The sequence below is a fragment of the Fonsecaea nubica genome (assembly GCF_001646965.1).
Source record: "Fonsecaea nubica strain CBS 269.64 chromosome Unknown Scaff9, whole genome shotgun sequence".
In the NCBI taxonomy this organism is placed as follows: Eukaryota; Fungi; Ascomycota; class Eurotiomycetes; order Chaetothyriales; family Herpotrichiellaceae; genus Fonsecaea; species Fonsecaea nubica.
Window position 1 is genome coordinate 396493 of NW_019173682.1, and position 19669 is coordinate 416161.

At 53.5% G+C, this 19669-nt stretch overlaps 8 protein-coding genes across 8 annotated transcripts; 5 read left to right on the plus strand and 3 right to left on the minus strand.

Annotated features, from left to right (window-relative positions):
- Positions 1 to 965: 965 nt before the first annotated feature.
- On the plus strand, positions 966 to 2390 carry AYO20_02215 (hypothetical protein; the record flags this gene model as incomplete). Its single annotated transcript, XM_022640520.1, has 1 exon — positions 966 to 2390. The coding sequence occupies one exon, from the start codon at positions 966 to 968 to the stop codon at positions 2388 to 2390; it is 1425 nt and encodes a 474-aa protein (XP_022503577.1).
- Positions 2391 to 4625: 2235 nt separating this feature from the next.
- Positions 4626 to 6523, plus strand: AYO20_02216 (hypothetical protein; the record flags this gene model as incomplete). Its single annotated transcript, XM_022640521.1, has 2 exons — positions 4626 to 5097; positions 5157 to 6523. 2 exons carry the CDS (start codon positions 4626 to 4628, stop codon positions 6521 to 6523), a joined length of 1839 nt encoding a protein of 612 aa, XP_022503578.1.
- Positions 6524 to 9188: 2665 nt separating this feature from the next.
- AYO20_02217 (hypothetical protein) lies at positions 9189 to 11120 on the plus strand (the record flags this gene model as incomplete). Its single annotated transcript, XM_022640522.1, has 1 exon — positions 9189 to 11120. One exon carries the CDS (start codon positions 9189 to 9191, stop codon positions 11118 to 11120), a length of 1932 nt encoding a protein of 643 aa, XP_022503579.1.
- A 204-nt stretch (positions 11121 to 11324) lies between these two features.
- On the minus strand, positions 11325 to 11908 carry AYO20_02218 (hypothetical protein; the record flags this gene model as incomplete). Its single annotated transcript, XM_022640523.1, has 2 exons — positions 11325 to 11609; positions 11756 to 11908. The coding sequence occupies 2 exons, from the start codon at positions 11906 to 11908 to the stop codon at positions 11325 to 11327; spliced, it is 438 nt and encodes a 145-aa protein (XP_022503580.1).
- Positions 11909 to 12563: 655 nt separating this feature from the next.
- Positions 12564 to 13325, minus strand: AYO20_02219 (hypothetical protein; the record flags this gene model as incomplete). Its single annotated transcript, XM_022640524.1, has 2 exons — positions 12564 to 12858; positions 12943 to 13325. 2 exons carry the CDS (start codon positions 13323 to 13325, stop codon positions 12564 to 12566), a joined length of 678 nt encoding a protein of 225 aa, XP_022503581.1.
- Positions 13326 to 14034: 709 nt separating this feature from the next.
- Positions 14035 to 15606, plus strand: AYO20_02220 (hypothetical protein; the record flags this gene model as incomplete). The annotated part of the gene is made up of 7 exons (XM_022640525.1): positions 14035 to 14138; positions 14200 to 14426; positions 14485 to 14759; positions 14810 to 14866; positions 14924 to 15125; positions 15195 to 15448; positions 15505 to 15606. The coding sequence occupies 7 exons, from the start codon at positions 14035 to 14037 to the stop codon at positions 15604 to 15606; spliced, it is 1221 nt and encodes a 406-aa protein (XP_022503582.1).
- Positions 15607 to 16338: 732 nt separating this feature from the next.
- Positions 16339 to 16875, plus strand: AYO20_02221 (hypothetical protein; the record flags this gene model as incomplete). The annotated part of the gene is made up of 1 exon (XM_022640526.1): positions 16339 to 16875. The coding sequence occupies one exon, from the start codon at positions 16339 to 16341 to the stop codon at positions 16873 to 16875; it is 537 nt and encodes a 178-aa protein (XP_022503583.1).
- An 805-nt stretch (positions 16876 to 17680) lies between these two features.
- On the minus strand, positions 17681 to 19443 carry AYO20_02222 (hypothetical protein; the record flags this gene model as incomplete). The annotated part of the gene is made up of 4 exons (XM_022640527.1): positions 17681 to 17938; positions 17998 to 18438; positions 18495 to 19154; positions 19210 to 19443. The coding sequence occupies 4 exons, from the start codon at positions 19441 to 19443 to the stop codon at positions 17681 to 17683; spliced, it is 1593 nt and encodes a 530-aa protein (XP_022503584.1).
- Positions 19444 to 19669: the final 226 nt, after the last annotated feature.

A 19669-nucleotide genomic window follows, 5' to 3' on the forward strand; every position in this document is an offset into this window, starting at 1 on the left:
ATTCCAGAGCCACGGGCTCCCTTTGTGCCGGCCACGCCGTAATGCGGGGGAAGCTGCATTTCGATGAGAATCGCAACTCCCGTCTCAATTTTACGGGGACTTCTAGACGCCGGCGTGGCCGAGTCCCGAGAGCAGACAGCACGATGGACAGTGTATCTATCAGAAGGAAACTTAGCACTCAGCAACACTACCACATACCTGGGTCAGAATGTGACAACCACTTAACTCCGTCGCTCTGAGATGTCCCTTCCTGTAGCGGGTATTCACTAAAGACCCCACTCAGCCAGTCGAGGCTATAGGTTGGAGATAGAGAATGCGCCTGGCAATGTCGATAGGAAGCTATGATCAATTCAGGGACGAGGGTGATGACAGTTGTCGCTACGAGTACTTGCAGTCTCAAGCACAGTTGAAGATACCTACGGAGCAGTTACAATCGGCCAGGGGTAGACGCGCTAGTGCATCTAAATACAAACTAGTCCCCCTTAGTCCACTACTGGACGCTTAAGATCATCCGGAGCGGAGCCCGGAAAGCTTGGCACTGGGGAGACGCCCGTACGTGTCCCTTCGCCAAGACGACTTCGTGTGTCTTATCCGCTGCTCTGCAGGGATGAAACCCGCCAAGTCCGTCACAGCGTCACAGCCTGTCGAACTTTGACTCGTCCAGAAGGGGGATTCGTCCATCATCTTCCCCAACTCGTCGTATCTGAAACGGTCGGCCGACCACCCCCTTTGGCGGTTCTGCTGCTCGATGGACTCTCATCGACAGGAGGTGGCGAGGTGCCCAAACGGGCGATAACACTGGTAGAGTCAGTATGTATATCGAGCTGCGAGACTCCATGTCTCGTTCTCATTTTCGTATACGCCTACGCCTATGCCGAGACTCTCTTTCTGCTCCTTGCATCATTAACTGTGGTCGAGCACCAACGTGAAGACTGCTTCACGCTGAGATTAAAATACCCTACATCATGGAGACCAAACCCAGAGTGAACAGTCATTCCAAGCGATGGAGCAAGATGAAAACTCGCCGACAGCTTCCCGCAGAGACGGTATCAACCCCGCCAGCAGCTACAGCCATTCCCCCTCTCGAAGAAGAGTCCGATTCTGAAAGTGAGGATGGCTTGGACAGTGAAGACGACCTTGACGAAAGCGATGATGAGGATGAGGATCAAGTCGACGCTGTCCAACCTAGTAGCGCTGCCCCGACGCAAACGTCGAGTCTGCAAGCTCTCTCCTCAACGACTCTACCAACTCCCACTCTTGCACAGTCGTCTGTCCAAACAAGTGCAATCCCAAAGATAACCGCAGAGAGTGCAATAACAGTCCCAACATCAGCGGCTACGACACTCGACACATCAGTCATCCCGAGTTCCTCCAACCCAATCGCCACTACTTCAGCCGTCCCTACACCAGCGATTGTCTCCTCAGAATCATCCTCCACTCCCCTCTCCGCCACAAGCATCGCCGCCATCGGCCTGGGCTCCATCATCGGCGCTGCATGCCTCGGCACTGTCCTGTACTTCACTCTCGTATGCTGTTGCCGGCGTCGTCGACGTCAGCAAGAGCGCGCCCAAAATGGTGAGCCATACGGGAATCCGTTTGGGGAGGGCCCCGGTGATCAAGCCCCAATCCTCAATTACGCCTCACCCCCTGCCGTTGCCGAAGTCCAACCCCAAGGCCCTCCTCCTGGACTCATGCCGTTCCGCCAAACCTTGTCGACCCTCAGGGACAGTGGAACAGAGATTCCAACATACGGCCAGGCCGTGACGCACAACCCCTTCTTCCACCCGATCATTCCCGGGAACGAGACGTCTCTGGATGAGAAGCCTGTGCATCTATTCAGGGAGCAAGTCGATCCGTTTCCCGAGAGTGCACGAACAAGTCAATTCACGGGCATCGAGGGGTTTGCTCCGGAGCCGAGGACTACACAACTACCACCACCACCATCACCGCCGCGCCTGGAGGAACAAGATCAAGCACCACCAGGGCCGCAATTCTCGCGTTTCCCTGCCCCCGCCTCTCCTGTGCCAGTGTCTCTGCCCGCACCTGAGCTCGCACACATCCACCCGACCCTCCGGCCCACGTCTCATCGATACACCGAAGCCCGCTCACGAACCGTCTCCTCGATCATCAACGGGTATCAATCGGCTGAAATCCCCCCGTCGACATTAAGTCCCATGCGCAGCGTCTTCGCCGGACAGAGACACGAGTCCCTCACCCCGAGTGAGTCGGCGAGTAACCTGCCCTACGACCGCGAGGGGGTCAAGCGCGAGATGGAGAAGTTGCAGGCCATGGCGGCCAAGTTGGCGGCTTCCAATGGCCGTGTTGCCGACGGAGTAGGAGGAGACGGACTGTATGGGAACGCGAATGGAAATGGGCAGCGATGGATATGATATGATATGACGTGATAGTGGAAAACGTAACACTGTGTAACAATGGACATTTGCCCGGCTACGGCGTCGGGGAGATTTATCATGATCAGAGGGATTTTGTCTTACTAGATGACTGACTGGTGACTGGACTGGACTGGACTGGACTGGCAGCCTGGGTAGATCGATGAGGCCCACAAGGGCGAATTGAACATATATGTCTCTACAGCAACTTTTGTTTTCTTGTCCGAGAACTTCTGTGCTTCTATTTGGGCATTTCCCTCAAGTTACAGTGTTGGGGGGAGGAAACCATCCTATCCATCTATCTGGCCGATACATCTATCCGTCTATCTAGCTAGCACTCTATCCAGCAGCCAGTAGCCCACCCGGCGAGCGAGCACTCTCGATCTCCCCATCTACGACCGACAACAACTCTGTCGACAGAGTAAAATCTATCCCTTTCCCTCTTCACGGTTATGTACGAATCGAGATAACAGATATCTCCTCTATCCACAGCACCGTATCCAAGTACGTTGGTGTGGTTACTATGCTCCCTGCCCACTCCTGATTTCCGCCCATCTTAGCAGTAGTTTCTCTTTGCTTTGCTTTGTGTGGCTTTGCGTTACTTTGCTATATTTTCGCCCTTGTCGTCTCGCCTTTCCACTCGCCACCTGCCACCTGCGAGCCTACGTACGCACGCCTCAACAGCAGCCTTGTTACACCGTCGTTTTATTTTTGCGACTTGATCGCGCTCATGCCATGCCGTGCCATGCCATGCCGTGCCATGCCATGCATGCAATGCATGCCCACTGGTTACTGGATCAAGAGCTCAAACGACCGCCCTCTATCCATTATTGGGGACGTTATGGTTCCCGCCAGCCTGGGTTGGTTGGACGGTTGGTCAGTCAGTCGGTCGGGGCAAAGGGGTAGAAGAGACTTGTACACGCGTACTTTCAACGCAGTATAAGATAAACAAAATGGTTTTTGACAAGATATGTAGTTCGTCTGAAGCAACTTGGCAACTTTAGCAGGTCCACCACTCACTCGGTCCGGGTTAAACTTGCTACTGGGGTGGACCGTCCTCTGCCTTAGCGACAGGGGACTGCACGCTGGTAATGGAGAGAAGAGAAATGGGGTTACTCCAGTACTCCGTAGTGGTGATGGATTGCGTAGCTACGAGGCGAAGATGGCAAACGTCAACGTTTCGCTCTTCGCTCTTCGCTCTTGCTTGGCAGGTCCGGGCTTGTTTCGAGTTGATGGCGCGCGTCCACAGAACCGCGTCGCTTGTATCCACTGTGGGGTGGGGGCGGCCGCGGTCTCTATATGTCCATTTAACCTCTGGTCGACTGGCTCGTGTGGCGTCGCATGTATATTCGATTCGGCTCGACTTTCTCGAACAATGGCGTGCATGGAGAATTTCTCAAACGCGAACCTCCGCTTCTTTTCTTTCTTTCCGTGAGACTTTCTAGGGGGTTCCGAGTCCGCGTCATCTCTGGCCCGAGCTTTGGTCGATTCGTGGCCGATTTTCTCCTGTGGGGATGTGGTCGATTGGTTGCTTGTTGATTGGATTGCGAGCTTGGTGGGTGAAGTGCTCAGAACTCCGTAGGGAGAGGTATGTACGGGTGGCTTCTTGGAGTGATTGCTTCGACGGCGAATGCCCAATCACTTTCTAGCCTTGGCCATACGACGACTCTTTGGCCGGGGGGGATAACATATACTCGGAGGGATATATATGGATCTAGACCGTGGGATATCCTCCATGGTCTGGTTTCATCGGCGAAAGAACAAGGCAATGGATCGGGCGATGGTGGGTTGAAGAGTCGAGCGGTCGAGGATAAGTGATATGGCTTGCTTTTGGGGCAGTGATATCGTGGTACCACGTATACCCGTGACCAAGGGTGCCCCAGGGGAGTCCAAGGGAACCTTCGTGCGGACCTCGACGAGGGGATCTGCTCACCTTATGAGCTTATGTCCAGAGTATCCAGTACATATACCGTGTCTGAATCCAGTGATGCATACACCTCCATCCCATCCTGGTTTGCTGGTCCATTCCTTCTCCTTCTCCTTCTCTCTCTGATTCATGTCCTTGGAGCTGGCTTCGTTCTCTTGACCTCGATCAACCAGGCCAACTGGATTGGCAGGTTGTGCAACTCGTCCTTCTTCGTCTTTTCGTCGGAGCTCCGTCCTTTTCATGGGCAATTGATGTGTTGATCCCATCCTTCTCTGTTCTTTCGTCTTTGATTCTCAGCAGACGCAACAATGGCTGGCTCCACGTCTGGTAACAGCACATCCTCCTCCTCCTCTGGGCATGCTGAACAGAATCCCGAGACGGAAAAGTACCTGCAAGCCCTCAACCATTCGCTCTCCACCAACTACCTGTACGCGCTGGTCGTCCTCACTGCCCTCGTTTTCGCCTACCACAGCGCCATCCGTCTCCACAGGCACGCCCGCCATCTCGTCTCTCTAGGAGGAAACACTCGATCTCAACGATATTTCTCCTTGGTCAGTCCGACCATTGCCCGGCTCAAAGTCCATTTGGTCTATGCTCCCTTGTTGTATCACAGACGGGCCGAGGAGATCAAATGCGGCTCTCGTCTGATCTTGGGCACAATACCCACGCGGTTCAATACCTTGTTCATCACAAGCATCATCGTGTACAACGTCTTTGCCTGCGTCTATAACATCCCTTGGTCGTCTCCTGAGCTCGAGGTCTTGCCCATCTTGAGAAACAGTAAGTCTCCAGTCCTGTCCGAACCTCTTTGAAAGCGACGCCATGCTGACTGTGACTAGGGACCGGATCCCTTGCCACGGCCAATCTCATCCCTATCTGCGTGCTGGCCACCATCAAGAACCCCTTGATTAATGCTCTGGACATTTCCTATGACTCGTTCAACTTGGTACACCGGTGGCTCGGTCGCTTGAGCATCCTGCAAGGCGTGGCACACACGATCTGCTGGATGATAGCGAAGGTCGAGAAATCAGGTTGGGCCGCCGTCCAAAAATCCTTGACACACTCTTCATTCATCATGACCGGCCTCATCGCCACTGTCGGCTTCGTGGCGTTAGGACTGCATTCCTCAAAAGTCTTCAGATCCCTGGCATATGAATTCTTCTTGCACAGCCATATCCTCCTTGTAGCCATGACCTTTGGTGGGTTGTGGGTTCACTTGGAGGGTCTGCCCCAACAGCGCTTCCTGATGGCCGCCATCATCATCTGGGTTGGATGCCGTTTGTGGAGATTGTGCACTCTGATCTACCGGAGCTGCGGACGTGGCGGTACCTATGCCACCATTGAACCACTCCCACGCGGCTCTGTGAGAGTCTCCGTCACCTGTGTCCGACCGTGGAAGGTCCGGCCCGGTCAGACTCTGTACCTGAGCATTCCATCCATTGGCTGGTTGACTCTCCACCCCTTCTCCGTTGCATGGGCCGAATCTGATAGGGAGACAAGCCTGAGCCGTTGGGACAGCACGAACAGCAAGCACTCCGAATACTCGGACAAGACACGACTGGTGGGCACGGTCCGCGCTGGTAAAGAGGGAGTTCCAGAGCCGCGCAGTCGCACGATCGACCTCATCATCAAGCGGAAAACCGGCTTCACGTCGACCCTGTTGACTCGAGCCCACCAAGGGGGTGGCAGACTCGTGCTCCCCGCCTTTGTGGAAGGCCCCTACGGCCATGAAACCAGCCTCGCGAGTTTTGGAACCCTGCTTCTCTTCGCCACAGGCGTCGGCATCACCCACCACATGATGTACATTCGTTCGCTGGTGCAGGGATATACCGACGGCACCGTCGCCACTCAACACATTACCCTCGTCTGGGTCGTGCCCAATTGCGAGTGTTTGGACTGGGTGCGCGAATGGATGCACGAAATCCTCAACATGGAGAATCGCCGCGACGTGCTCACGGTCGTGATCCACGTCACCCGTGCGAGCATGAACCAGGACGTCAGGAGCCCCAGCTCCAGGGTGAAGATGGTGAGAGGTCGTCCGAATGTGATGAGTGTCGTGCAGCGGGCGGCCGACGACCGAGTTGGGTGTTTGGGCATCAGCGTCTGCGGGTCGGGAGGTCTCGCGGACGAGGTTCGTGCCGCAACTCGGGTGGTGATCGGGCAGGGGGTGAATGCTTCATTGATGGAGGAAGGGTTTGGATGGTGAACGCAGCGGTGGAAGGGATACTTAGATGGGGTTGGTTTTAGTCGCAGTGTTTACACTCCGGCGGAAGAAGAAGTCAATGGAGAGAAGACCACGAGGCTAGCCCGCGACTCAGAACAGGCACAACACAGAGCACCCACCTCGTTGTGGACAGTCTACCCCGAGCTGCCACCATCATTTCGCAGGCCATGGAAATATAGAAAGGAGCTTGGGAGAATAGAAAGTATATAGAATCAAGCACGGCGTATCAAGGACTCGAGCCAATAAACGTGGGGTTGCAGGGGGGATCATGATGTACATTAGAATCAGTGACGCCCGTTGGACAAGCAATTCAAGGGTGCCGCTTTTAGCAGTACCAAGACAGAACGGAGAAATACAAAGAACCATGATGCCGATATCGGGTGCCCTTCGAGTCAGACGGGATAAACAGAGGTATTGGAGGTATTGGACGTTGAATTGACGTGACTGACCCCTCCGCGCGGAAGGCTTAGCGCCAAGATAAAACGTCGTCATTTTGATTGGCTAGGACTCTTCCCACCTCAGACGCCCCTTTTGCCCGCATCCCCCCCAGCGTCCCCTGGGCCATTGATCTTTATTTTTTCTAAGATTAGTACTGTTGGATTGCTAAAGAGCGGTTCAAGACTTTTCGGGAAGGCGATAAGTCACGGGTATAACAGACCAGACAAAAATGAGAGAAGCATGTTGTCAAAGACTTGGTCAGGCTGAAAGTAACGCTTCGACTGTGCCTTGACCTGTCTGGCCACCCTCACCGCCAGAACATGTCTCGCAACAAACTTTGAAAAGTGCCGATCATGATCCACATCCTGGGGACCCCCGGGGGGATGAAACGCCGCCTTCCCGTGGTGACATTATTACCATCAGTAGGCACCAGGGACTTGGACGTCCATTGTCTCTGGTTCACCACCACCACCACCACCACCACATGAGACTAATCACCGTTAGATCGTGCTGTTGTGCTCCAAGGCCGTTCTTTTTCAATTAGGATACCAAGATGGGATCCTTTCCGTACAAGATGTCGTCAGCCCTCTCGGAAAGAGCTGCAATTGTGTAGATTGTGTAGTCCGCCGGAAGAGCTCAATACAAGTACTCATGACAAGAGAGGGGAGTAGTTGCGCATTTGCATCGTAGAACCAATTATCAAAACCCTCAGTCACGGCCAAACAACGCCCAAATCACGCCCAAATCACGCCGTCGTTGGCCTGTCCTGTGATAATCCCGAATATCCTCCAAGTGATAACTGAACCTGTTGCAATCTCCTCCCCCTGCCCGCGTCTGACAATCGCCCCAGAAAAAGAAAAATACATTCTCATGTCATCTCATGTCAAGTTGGAACTTCTTGCTTGTTCTTGTCGTTAGTCTCTCATAGTCATGTTTCCCTCATAGTCAACAGACTCCCACGCCCAGCACTGCCAGCCAGGCCTGTACCGACAAGGAAGATCCGACGCTGAAATGCCGCGCTTTCCATGAATTGGTATCCAGAGTCGACGGATTTCCAGCCAGACAATTTGTCCCTACAAATAAAAGGATTGTTCCACCCACAAACAGTGCCAAGAGGGATAACATTTGCAACCTTCGTAGCCTCGCGAAGAAATTCATTCTGGTGGAACAGGTGTCAACGTTCGTCAGAAAGGGGAAGTGATGTGATGAGGAAGATCTAAGGTGATGGAAATGGGTTTCCATGCTTCTCATCCCCATATATAGTAGCTGCCTGTGCCCCTCTCATCTTCATACTCCGTAAGTGTCTGTTCACAGGCTCCATTGGTGTTTTCGAAGCCCCTGACTCGAGGGCATCTGCGCCTCGCGAGTCTACGCATGACTGTGGGCCAACATGCATGAGACTCCCTGCGTTCTCCTCTCGTCGCCCAATCCCGCCCTTGTATTATGGTGTTTGTGCCCAAGCCACTGAACTCGTGGGGGAGATATGGTCTTTGAGTTTCCCAGGTACCAACGGTTAGGGGAAAATGGAAAGTGACAAGAAGAAAACAACGCTAAACCTTGATGAGTTAGATCGCGGAGAATTTAACGTGCTCTCCTCCGTGCATAATTGTCCACTCTCAGTGACGTAATTCAATAATGTGCAAATGTGGGTGACTGTGTGCAACGGGCCAATATTACCGACTCCCCGTCACGTTTCAGACGCGTTTGTCTCAGTATTGACTTTTATTCTTGGACAAATGACCACTACGAGGGTACCGTCCAGGAGCCAGTATCTAGCGTGGTCTTGTAAAAATAGGTACGCGCCGACTTTGCCGAATACCCAACCACTCTGGTGCCGATATCGAGTCCTTCTCTCGATACCCAGCGTGATGTTTTAGTGCGATGGCAGCCGTGAAGATTCGTAACGGAAAACAGTCATTCGGTTTCACTTCTCCCATTATTACACCAAACCATATATTTCACGTATTTTACCAGCACAACTTCCGAGGTACCTTGGAAGAAAGTCTATGCTAAGATCATTGATCCACGCGCTACATCGACCTGCTGGCGTGGCATCGAGCAGTTTATCCCATTCCGACTTCGGCGGTGAAAATCTATACATTATGCCGAGATGTAATAATGTGCAAGAGACTGGTGATCATGAACAGTTTCCCTGGACCCATCAAGAGACAAACATTTGCTTGTATCTTGACAAATCGACATTAAAGATATGACTATCAGACGCTTGGAGAAGGAGTCGCCAAACTATCTCGACGATGACTTTACCGAGTGGCTCAAATGCCTACTCGCCAAAGAGCATGTGCCCGGTGTATCTGTCGCTGTCGTTAGAGAAGATGGCCAGATAGAGTCTGCCGGCTTTGGGCTCGCGCGACTCCCAGACACGCCGGCGAGGGCAGATACCGTCTATCCCATGGCAAGCACGACTAAGGCGTTCACCACCGCTCTGTTGGGGTTGCTGATTCAAGATGATCGAGACGCCGACAAGAGCGTGCTTGGGGAGAAGGGGTGGAAGACCCCAGTCTCTCGCATCTTGAAGGATGATTTCAAGACAAAGTCCGACTACGTCACGCGGACCGCGACATTGGAAGATATCGCCAGTCATCGCTCGGGGATTCCAGGCCACAACATTCCGTGGGGACCAATACTAGGAAGGTCACTGCGAAACACAACGCGCTGTCTTCGGCACCTGGAGTCGCGGGACGACAGCTTCAGAGCGGTTTGGCAGTACAATAACCTCATGTATGCCGTTCTGGGTAACCTCGTGGAGGAAGTCTCCGGCAGGGAGTTCCTCGACGTTCTGCAGGACCGAATTCTAAAACCTCTATCCATGAAGCAAACCTGGTATGGCATTGAGCAGTTGGCGAAAGCTGAGGCGGATGGGCAGGTGGATAAGGCATGTATCGCGAGGGGTTACTATTGGAAAAAGGGTGGCTTGGACGATGAGATACACGGTGAGGACACAGGATATTACGTGCCCGAGCCGTATACGAGCATCCTTGGTTGTGAGCCGGCCGGTGCACTGGTGTCGACGGTCGACGACTTCGCAAAATGGGTGTCGTCCTTGCTCGAAGCTGCCCAGCCCAGGGAGGACGACGACCGGACAGATTCTCTCATCAGCAATACACTCTGGAAAGAACTTACCACTCCGCGAATCCAGATCGTCCCACAACCTTATCCATCTGAAGTCACGCCGCCAAAGCCAAACGACCATAGCACGCCGACAGGATATGCACTTGGCTGGGCCGTGGACCCGTACATGTATCCGGGTACTCTGATCCTTTCACATGGTGGAGGTCTGCCAGGATTCGCTCTCGGGGTCGTGCTGGTCCCAAACCACAACTTTGGACTTGTGGTGGCGACAAACGGAGGTATGGCAAACTCGGTTGGTGAAGCCATCGCCAAGGAGTTGATAGGACGCAGACTTTGTGTTTCCAAACAAGAACGACGCAACCGCGTCGAGAAACAAAAGAAACATAAGGAACGATCGGGCGTCAGCGACGAGAATTCGGAACGCTCAAGCGACAAGTCCACGCCAATATCCGACCACGGTGCCACTTCGTTGCTAATAGAGGGCACCTACCTCAATCCCGCATACCACACCGTTTCTTTAGTCAGAGCGGCTGCTTCGACCTGTCTTGGTGTCAAGGACCCACATCTTGACGGTGTCAAAATCATCAGGAATGAGGAGAAGGCCCCTGATGCCGTCGGGCGTCCTCTCCTCATTACTCCCCTTGGGAAACGGGGTCTGCACTTCCGATTGCTTCTGCATCAGTCAAAGAAGCAGCTGTATGCGAACAAGATCGTGTACGCGCTTGAAACGCTCGTCTCACACGGCGACCTCAGCTACGACCCCGCGCCAGGGTTGCCAAAAGGATACGGTCGTCAAGGAGATGCCAAGTATCCCGGGAAGCCAGAGCCGGTGTTCGAGAGCAGCGGTGTCAAGGATCGCGGAGCAGTTGTCGAAGTTGTCAAGGGTGACAACGAACATGAGCTCTTGGTGGCGGCGATGGGCCTCAGGACTAAAGTCGATGAGGGGACGGACAATGCTGGGAGGAGTGGGAAAAATGAGGGATTGCTCTATGAAGGCTGGCAGGATGACCTGATATGGTTTTACAAGACCGAAGAACACCAGGGAACATGACAACACCCATAATGCGGGGGTGCTCTCTGGCCGTACTTCCAAGCTGAATCCTAGCAGGAGACAAAAGTAGAGCGTCAACTAAAACGGGGTATCTGGGACTTCTACTCGTACCCAACTTTGATCGACATGTGACATGATAACCTCAATCGCATAACCCCATGATCCCAAGCGAATTACATTCTCCCACTAACTGTCCAGGACACACTACGGAGCATGTCTCCACGCCTCCTCATCCGACACAATCCTCCCGTCGAGGACATACACCTCCTCCCAGCCAATCGTCCAGGCCATGCCCTTGACGTCGAAGAACTTTTCCTCGTCTGGCCGGACCTTTTCGACGAAGAACGGGTCGTCCCGCGACCTTTTGATGCCCTCGACGTTGTCCCGGACGAGGAACTCGGCCACGCCGTCGTACGGCGTCACGTCCAGGGCGGTGAGTTCCGGCCACGCGGCCATCGTGCTTTGTTGGACGGCGGAGGAGGTGTGGTACTGCGGCCATGTAAAAACTGTCAGCTATGCCACGACGATACCGAAACGGGATTCCTCTTTGTCGTACGAGATTACGGCCACGCCCAGAGAGTATACCGCCAACATCGAAAGAGATAAAGAGATAGAGAGATAGGTTCTCGACAAACCTGGGTATATTTCAAAATGCCGTACTTCTCCACCAGCGGCCTCACCAGCGGTCCGTGGACGTGTGACCAGTAATGGTTGAATTCGTCTTCGGTCAAACTCGGGTTTCTCTTGAGATACATTGACACGCGGAGGACTTTTTGCTTGGTGGCCATGGCCCTCGACTCTATTGTTTGAATTCTGAGATGGATGGATGGATGGATGGACTTTTGTTCTTTTCCACGACTGGTAAGGACAACAGGTGAGAGAAATGTGGCTGAGGTGGTATTTTGTCTTTATTATACACAGGACTGTGATCCGGGTTTGGATATTGGATATACACAGTCGCAACGAGGCTGCCCGCTGCTACCACACACCACATGTGTCGGGCTTTCCCTCCTCCTTGGGTCCCAAGGGTCCCAGTGGGGTGCCATGCAAAAACGCCTGGGAAGGACATTGGTTGTTACGGCCGCAGAACGACCCGGTAGAGCCATTGATGTGTCATCCCGACCGCAAGACGGTGTTGGTCAACGCCGTGTCGTCCCCAGCTGCGATCCATCCGACGTAATGCGGGGAGAATAAGTGGGGGGGAATGCTTGCTACAGTAGCGGAGTAGTAATATACAGTAGTAATATTGCCAAAATCGACCTGTTACAAAACTCACCCACGACGGAAGGTTAGCTTCTGAGATGGCCAGAATGACACACTGTCGAAATAACTGATGCCTAGATACGAAAATATGACCATCAATCTTCTTCGAGGTACTTATTCTCATAACACTTAGTTAAACCTCCTTCCCTTACCGCCTGGACTTATCTAGCAGGTACCCATCTACCCCTCCTGCTCCGCAGCCTCCTTGATCCTCCTATACGCAGCCTTGACCTCGTCCGTCTCCGCAAAGGCCTGAAACCACTTTGCAATAAGCGGGTGCTTGTCCAGCGTCAACCCGGCAAAGCCGTGCATCCGGATCCACGGCTCGTAGTGGCAATCGACCGAGGTGTATCCGCCGGGAATGATTGTGGCGCCGTCGGTCTTCTTCAGCTGGCCCTCCAAGATATCGTAGCACCGTAAAGTCTGGGCCTGATAGCGTTCCAGGGCGTCGTCGTTTTTGGTCTTGTTGTGGAGTCTTGGAGGGAGGTTCTGTCAGTGCGGTGCCCAAAGCTCATGAGGGATCTATATCGAGGGTAGACGGCGGATAGATCATTCTTACCTGAACCAATTACACTGCCCGCTCATCGGCCCCAGCGTCGTCAACAGCAAATACTCCCACTTCTCGAGGTCGACGCGGTCCTGCTCCCTGTCGCCCCGCGGCCCGATCTTGTTGTCCCTGTCGTACACCCGGCGGAGGTAATTCATCACCGCGCCCGACTCCCACGACACGACGCCCGTGTTGGGGTCTTCCAGGGCGGGCACGCGGCCATTTTCGTTGATCTTGGTGAAGGCTGAACCCTTGACGCCCTTTTCTGGGTCGTCGCCCCCCTCCCACAGCCGGACGGTGTAGGGTACTTGGAGAAATTCTAGGGCGATGGCGATTTTGATCGGGTTGGGGCCGTTGCTGTGGGCGTGGAGAAGGAGAGGTTTGAGAGGTGCCATGGTGTTGTTCTAGTGGTTCTAGTACTGGTAGTAACAGTGACTGTAGTAGCTGCAGTACTAGTTGTTGATGTTCTTACAAGCCTTGGAGGATTCGCCTGTGTCTTGAGCAAGTCCCGATATATACCGACACTGTTGTAGAAGGCAGGACCAGATATTTGGTTCTCTCTACAAGCCTGCTTTCAAATACAATCAATCCATCATTGTGGAAGAGGGGGAAGAGAGTGCTTTCACCAACCCCGATCGCCAAGGAGCGGGAGCGCAATTCCCCAGGCGGAGGTGCTGACGAGAACTCCGGGACGTCTTCTCCACGAGTTTGCACCCACCTACCCATCTTACGGGTAATCTGGATTTGGTGGGTGTGCAATGAATTATCGGACTCTGTTGGAGGAATCACACAATCCCGAAACAGCCTTTCCCAGTTACAACAATGAATAATCCGACATAATCAATCTAGAACGGTATATACCGGCGAGTTTGGTGGAAGCGGTGTTTCAAAACACCGTCCAAGACTCTCAGTGATTGGTGTGGAGACAGAAGACTCGCAGTGTCCCTCGGTCTATACGAGAGGGAAAGAAAAGTGCTAACAAATGAGGAAAATGAAATATAAAGGAGATATTGGATGGATTTCTTGTGCCTCGACGTTGACGAAAGAAGGAAGGAGTACTCGTGCAGAACAAGACAATCTGTGAATATTGATTACACTGCAAAAATGGAGCAACTCATCACCCCGATCAAACATCTAAAGCAGCCCTTGCAGATCGGCCCGCTGAAGCTTCGAAACCGGTTTGCCATGTCCTCGATTTCTCGGAATAGGTATGTCTCAATTTCAAAGTGATGGTGCAGGGTGTCAAACGACCCGACTCACGCGCTTCAGATCCGACAATACATACCCAAACGAGCTGAATGGAGAATACTTCTACCAGCGAGCTCTCGGAGGTGCCGGCCTGATCGTCGCCGGAGGAGCCCTCATCGAGCCGCAGGGGACGCCGATGCGGGAAACGCCTCAGATCGACACGCACGAACATATGCTGGCGTGGAAAAAGGTCGTCGACAAGGTGCACACGGTGCCCGGGTCGGTGTTTTTCTGTCAGCTCTGGCACTGTACGGTCAGATCACTGTTATTAGCGTCGAAACGAGCTAACTTGGAAGATGGACACAGGCGGACGCATGACATACGCGGACGCAAAGATCCAAAAGGACTATGGGCGACCGACCATCGGCCCGAGCGCGATCCAGGCGCGCATGGGAATCGCACCCGACAACGACGGCGTGTATGATCTCGAGCCAGGACTCGAAAAAGGGTATTCCACGCCGACGGCCATCGAGGACCCGAAAGCGGTGGTCGAGCAGTTCCGGCGATCGGCCATTTTTGCGAAAGCCGCTGGATTCGACGGCGTCGAGTTGCATGGCGCCAACGGGTATCTGGTAGCACAGGTCTGTTCTCACTCTCAGATCTGTCCGTCTCTCTTTACTTACTCTCTCAGTTTCTCGACGACGGCGCCAATATTCGGACGGACGCATATGGTGGATCAGTCGAAAATGTGAGTCTCGAGATTTCCGACGGTGTATATGACAAGGCACTAACATATATTTCCCAGCGAGCAAGATTCTGTCTAGAATGCATCGACGCCTTGATCGAAGTATGGGGCCCGTACCGCGTCGGCATCAAGCTGTCTCCCGCCATCGGTAGAGGCGATCTGGGCATGTTCCCGGTCGAAAGACAGATTGAGCAGTTCACGTACCTGATCAAGGAACTCGACAAGCGGCCGCTGGCATACATCAACCTGGTCCGATACCTTGGTACGTCCCGCCCCCCCAAAAGATCCCCACTTCCTCAAAGCCTATTGAAGCTAATGTATGCGGCAAAAGAGTTCATGGATATGGAAGTCGACGGCAAGATGCGCGGGCCCAAGCACCCCGTATGGGCGACGTATCGCCACCTGATCAAGAACGCCAAAGTGTTTCTCAACGGCGCCATCTCGCTGATCGAGGCCGAGGAGCTCCTCAAGGACGACACCGGCGACGTCATCGTCTTTGGACGCCCGTGGCTGGTCAACCCGGACTTTGCCAACGCGGCCATGGCGGGCAAGGAGAAGGAAATCACATTCGACTTTAACTTTGACGTGAGTCCCCCCGAATCGAGACTCGTGGATGGTATACTGATCCAGGACGGGGCTAGTACTTTGCGCAATATCCGCCGGGGAACCAGGCCAAGGGATATATCGATTATCCTTTTCTCACTACAGACTACAAGGCTCCGCAGCTGGCGGCGAAGATTTAAGCCTGAGCAGCGACAGCAGGATATGGTTAGAAGACAGAGAAAAAGGGATTTTGATGGTGATGATGGTGGCGACGTGGCATACGTCAATGCGATAGTCTCTGTAGATATCATCCGCAACTCTAGTGCCAGGATCCCATGAGATGTTTTCCCCATTTAAGTCTTGTTTCTTCACCATCGTAGCTTGGGCTTGCCCTTCCCAACCTCACATTGTAGTGGAATTGCAGCTGTATGCGTGACATATCAGTGAAGCATCACGGTTTCAGGTCAGAAGAAAAGACAGAAGATACCTATGTCCCTGCCATCCATTATCTCTCATATCACGATACGAATCGACAGAGTTGAGCAGATAAGGGCTCGCGATGCCGCCATTAACGATCCCGCAAAAACATTTTCGTGCATAACAGCTTAATGGTACTAGTCCTTGAAAGCACAGATCGACATATAGCCACAAAAATTTACAATGATTTGTAGCCGTGACAAATGAAGATAGACCCTCAGAGTTCTATCTCGAAATACACCGAGGAGGCCGGGGTCCTTGAAAACCGTCCTAGCCCGACCGGACCATAGAAGATAGGGGACATAAATAGCCAAGATACCCCCTGTGGAATCCACAACGCTCCAAAGATACAGATTGGCCTGTCTCTCTCTCTCTAAGTACCTCCACTCACTATTTCGACAGCACACTACCTCATCCAGTACTCGGCGCCTTACAAGAAACCACACCCGTCCAGAATGGGGATCGAAACGAGCGACCACTCGGCCCAAATCGCGGCCTTGACCGAAAAAGTGGCCCAACTAGAACGCCGCCTCCAAGAACAGGAGGACATCGAAAGCGTCCGACGCCTGATCGACCACTACACGGCGCTGCACGACCTGGCCTTCCAAGACCCGCAGGCCCTGCAGGAATGGGAGAACCTGTTCACCGAGGACGCGCACGTCAAGTACGCGTTCGGCGAGCATTTCGGCCGCAAGGGCCTCGGCGCCTGGGCCTGGGGCCCCGAGGTGGCCCAGTACGCCCAGTGCCACCTGCAGAGCAGCAACTTCGACATGAGCTTCAGCGCGGACCGGCGCGTCGCGCACGTGCGCTCCAACGGCATCACCACCTGGCTGTACCGGCGCGACGAGCTGGATCGGCACTTCGACGCCGGCGCCGTGTATCGCTGGACCATGAGGCGCGAGGAGGACGGGACCTGGGCGATCTGGAAGATTGATCTGTATTGTGCGTGGAAGTCGGGGGAGGATTTGAATGGTGTGAGTGGGGGGAAGTAAAGCTTCAGTGAAGGAATGAGTGAGTGAGTGAGTGACTTGGGCGACAGGACAAGTCCATTATTCCGAGGGGTTTTAAGAGGAAGAAAGATGAGATGTTGCTGATGACAGAAAGACACCGTACCCAGCCCTGCGCTCTGCTGCAGGCTCATATATACATACATATACACTTACACCATCATCATTCACACCTCAGTAAGCGGGACAAGGACCGAGAACGGCCATGTAGATATCCATCCTCTTCCGCAAACCACCCTGCCATGCCATGCCTTGCCACGCCATTTTCCGATGCAGATCCCCCAGCACTCTCTCGTTGCTTCCAGCATACAACGGTGGTGAGACTGTTCACGGCATGCGAGATTCCGGACCCCATAGCCATCGTCTCGATATGGCCTGCTTGTCAGGACTGTCCAAATTTCAGTCGGCAAATTGAATGCCGGGTGGACCGAAGCTTTCCGCCCTGAGAGGTTAGTTGCGACGTTGGTTGCGGGGGCGGGGTTGGACGCGGACGCGGGGGACAAAGAGGAGATAGGAGGAAGAGAAATGTGACAGATTGTTAGCTGGAATGGGTCAATTCAGCGGATAGTAGTAATCCTTGGGCACTTGGTTTCTATCTTTGTGGTGGAGACGTTGTCCACATTAAATCTAGGCTTGTCTCAGTATCCACCACCGGATCCACTTCCCCTTTTCCTCAGCCTTGCTCGCTTCCAACCCAAACATGATGATGCACTTGGTGCCAGACATCAGGTTGACGGCTTTTCTCACAACCACATCAAGCTTCAGAACCTCCAACACGCCCTGTGTGAGCCTAAGCGCGGGACTTCTCCATGTGCACGGCCTTATCCTTGAATGCGCTCGCTTCCACGATATACGAGGACTCAGCCTCGTCCTGGCTGTGCACATCAAGATGTACCTCGTGAGCGTCGTGGTCGACCGTGATGTCTGCCGCGTGAACCGCGACCGCATCCCCGAAGATCTCGGCCAGCTCCTCTAGCGCAATGCCTTTCGTTTCGGGCACGAAGAAGTAGACCCACACCAGACCGCAAGCGGTAACTGCGATGAACAGCTGTCACGGCACTATTAGACAGATGAAGGCGGACAACGGAAGGCTTGCACAAAACTTACCAGGAAGAATCGCCAGTGAATGTGTGTAAAGGCTGTCGGCGCCACCTGCAGATAAACCAAGTTCGTCAAGGCGTTGGCCGTATAGGCGACCGTGCTGCCTTTTGCCCGCAGATGGTTCGGGAAGATTTCGCTGACAATGATAAAGACACACACATCGCCGCAGACAGCATAACTGGCCTGGAACAGAAACAGCATTGCCGCACCGGTCGCCAGGCCGGCTCTGTTCGTGCCTGCTGCACCGTAGAGAGCAATCATGGTCGTCTCAACAGTGACACACATCAGGCACATGCTGAGGCCGACGAACAGCAAAGTTCGACGGCCAAAGTGGTCGGCGAGCGCTGATCCGACGACGTTGAAAACGGGCGAGACCGTGATGTATCCAGCCTGGAAACACAGTTGAGTATACGCATCATAGCCGAGATTGCTCCAAAGAGTTGACCCCTGATTCACTCTGTTAGGAAAGGAAAGACAATAGCACTGGCTATCGGTGGGCTCACATAGTTGTTTATGACCAAGTTCCCTGTGCTCTGAGACAGAAATGCTAGACCGATAGCAATGACCACCCGCCGACGAACCGAGGGCTTGGTGTAGAACTGCTTCCAAGACGCGTCGCTGTTCATGTCGAGCTCTGCCTGCTTCTCCATCTGGAAGAATTCTGCTCGGGCAAAGTCCTCCTGTTTCCCCCGGCCGTGCTGCCTCAACATAATTTTCAGTGAAGCATCTTTCTTGCCTTCCATGAGGAGGTGTCGAGGCGACTCGGGAACAAAGAGGTAGCCGAATGTGAGCACCACTGGGAATACCGTGCCGAGAGCGATAGGAACGCGCCACTGGACCTCGTCCGAGACATTGTAGAATGCAACACCAAAGTAAGATGAGATGGCGAATCCCAATGCGCACAAAGCTCCATTCAGGCCAACATACAACCCTCGAAGAGCCGCTGGGGCAAGCTCGGCGCAGTAGACGATCATGACGGTCATGAAAGCGAAGCCGGTCGCCCCCGTAAAGAAGCGAAGAGCGATGAACATGCCCACATTCTGAGATGCGGATATGATGGCTGAGCTGATGATGCCGACGATGCCAATGTAAATCGATGTCCGCTTGCGTCCAATCTTATCCGCCAAATAACCACTGATGATGATACCGAAGACACCGCCAGCCTAGTCATTGTCAATAATAGGCTCCTAAGAGCTGCGAAGGCAGAACTGTGTATACCTGGAACACGCCAGTCGTTGCCCCTATCAGTCCAGGAGCATTCCTTGTTTGGTTACCGTCAGCATCGATGAGGCCCATATATGATAGGAATGAGGCCTTTGTAAGGGTAGTCCCGATGATACCCGCAAAATACCCATAGACTAACGAGCCTAGGGCGAGGAGAAAACAAGTGGAGAAATTGAGCAAGTTGAAGGCTTGCTTGCTGCTTGTGATGACTCCGGCTTCGACCGTCATCTTGATTTCACCCATGTCCTGGTGTTTGAACAGTCTTGAAGGGTGTTGGGGAAGTGAACTGGTTGATGTATTGCTGAGTAGAGTTTGTTGCGATCGTATTTAAGAGTCTCGAACTTCATATCGAATTTCTAGCCCGGATGTCCGGTATGCAGAAGCGCCTGTACCTGCTGCTGTCGATCCCTATGCTGAAACATGGCGACTCTGTTCGGCGTGGGAATGCCGTGGC